This window comes from Curcuma longa, chromosome 16, assembly GCF_044706935.1.
Source record: "Curcuma longa cultivar G26 ecotype Majalengka, Jawa Barat chromosome 16, ITB_CL_G26_1.1, whole genome shotgun sequence".
NCBI lineage: Eukaryota > Viridiplantae > Streptophyta > Magnoliopsida > Zingiberales > Zingiberaceae > Curcuma > Curcuma longa.
The window spans coordinates 6,410,295-6,412,418 of NC_133876.1; the positions used below are offsets into that span (position 1 = coordinate 6,410,295).

At 40.4% G+C, this 2,124-nt stretch overlaps 1 protein-coding gene across 1 annotated transcript; it reads right to left on the reverse strand.

Annotated features, from left to right (window-relative positions):
* Nucleotides 1–335: 335 nt before the first annotated feature.
* Nucleotides 336–1,911, reverse strand: LOC141846959 (nudix hydrolase 23, chloroplastic-like). Its single transcript, XM_074734972.1, has 5 exons — nucleotides 1,904–1,911; nucleotides 1,164–1,299; nucleotides 928–1,068; nucleotides 741–799; nucleotides 336–558 (listed from the first exon to the last, which is right to left on the reverse strand). The coding sequence occupies exons 1-5, from the start codon at nucleotides 1,909–1,911 to the stop codon at nucleotides 498–500; spliced, it is 405 nt and encodes a 134-aa protein (XP_074591073.1). The 3' UTR covers nucleotides 336–497.
* Between the last annotated feature and the right edge of the window lie 213 nt (nucleotides 1,912–2,124).

Consider the following 2,124-nt stretch of genomic DNA (forward strand, 5'->3'; position numbering starts at 1 on the left):
TTTAAATCTTAAAAATTACATTATAAATGAAATATTATTTTAATAAGTTTTAAAAGAAATGTATTTTTATAATATATAAATAAAAAAAGGCACTATTTGACTATATGAATACAAACTAATGCCCTTTTAATTTTCTGCTAATTACTTACCCATAAATTGAGATATGTTTCAATTTGTTCACAGAAAAAATAAAAATAAATATTTGAAATAAGAGTCCGTCAGAAAGAGGGAGACGTTTCATTATTATTTTACAGAAAAAAAAGAATGGCAAATATCATCTTTATTATCTCATGCACGCTGAAAAATAGAACATAATAAAAAAAAGAAATCATGTATGAATCTCACAAACTTCAGATTAATGATATCACTAAAGCAAGTAGTGTCTCGTATGACAAATCTTGAACAACTTACCAATGCAAGATATCAATGGGAGACCCACCTCGAATCAAAATATGAATGAAGAACTGATCCTTACTCCAGTTTACACAATCATCATCCTACGAATGCAAGTGGTAATCGACATCGAAACCTCGCGGATCAGATGGACTTGCACCTGGTCTGTTAAACGCATGATATCAGTGGTTAGTTCTTCAATTATTACTTATCTCACTTTTCAGCTCTTGCACAAAAAAAAAAAAAATCAAAAAGTCAAATAGAAATAATTGATGGTCGGTTTTCCCTATCGCAGTATTGTGTTTTATAGCGGATCGCATCCTCGAACAATTCGGTATAGGAGTTACCTCTTATTAATGGTGCAGTAGTGAAACTTCAGGGCTCCAGTTGCGATATCTTTGATGTACTGCAGCCATATAGATCAAAGATCATATATAGGCAAAACTGGTTCAAACACTTGTGCGTTTAATTACGGGAAGATAAGTGAAATAGAAGATTAGGTCGAATTATATACTAAAGAGAAGTTTCACTTACCATCTTCAATGTGACAATGATCGAGGAAAATGCTAGAGAATCAAATGGTATGTCGTCCAATGCAAATAGTTTACACTCAAGTGACTCAGGGCCAGGTGAGAAGTGAGGTGTCTTTAATCTTGCTCGGAAAATAATGTAACTCTGTACTGCATATGAGACCAGGCAACATGCTTCATTACCAAGAAAACACAAATGCCGTATCATACCGGAATTACCGAATCACTATGCTATCTCACTTGGCCGATCCGAGGAATGTCTAACTGAGCAAATGGAGAAAGAATTTCAACTTCAGCACATGCTTCTTCCAAAGTTTCTCTAACTGCTCCTTCTGCAGCAGACTCACCTATCTCCAAGAAACCAGCCGGAAGTGTCCTGCCAAAATGGATATTAATAGTTAGACCAATTTGTTCTCGTATTTAAGTCTCATTGCACACATTGTAGACTTGAGCTAATTGATAATGGAATGGTGAGCGATCGACAGAATCAAATCATAGGACTGCAAAGTGCTACAGTTTGTAAATGATTTTTGTACTTCTTACATAGTACAGTATGAAAAAAAATGACCTCTGTATATTTCATTATTGTCTAGCTTTAACATCCATATTGTTATGGGTCAATTAAGTTCAGCCCGGAAAGTCAAGGTCCTGCCCAAGAGGCTAACCTGTCAGATAGAAGGATTAACTTGGCCTCGTGCCCCGACTCGGCGACCTAAGCGTGAGATATAGATCAGGTCGGGGCCGAGAGCCCGACCTCCTCGAGACACTAACTCCCATACTGCAACCCACTCCTAGCTCCGAATCCAGGCTACTCTGTCAGATCCACCCAGCCAGGCCGTCTCAGCTCAACTCCGGCACCCTAGTGCAACATGAAGGGCAGCTCGGGTAGGGATTCGACACCCAACTCGATTAGGCTCAGCTCAGATAGGGTGACTGACCTCACTCCTAGCTCCGAATCCAGGCTACTCTGTCAGATCCACCCAGCCATGCCGTCTCAGCTCAACTCCGGCACCCTAGTGCAACACGAAGGGTAGCTCGGGTAGGGATTCGACACCCAACTCGATTAGGCTCAGCTCAGATAGGGTGACTGACCTCTCTCCCAATAGTCGATTCTGAACCCAGGACCGAGCTCCGGCTTAGCTTTAATTTAGGTCTCACGCCCCCAGCTCGGTCCTCTCCCGATAGGTCGACTCGTAGCCCA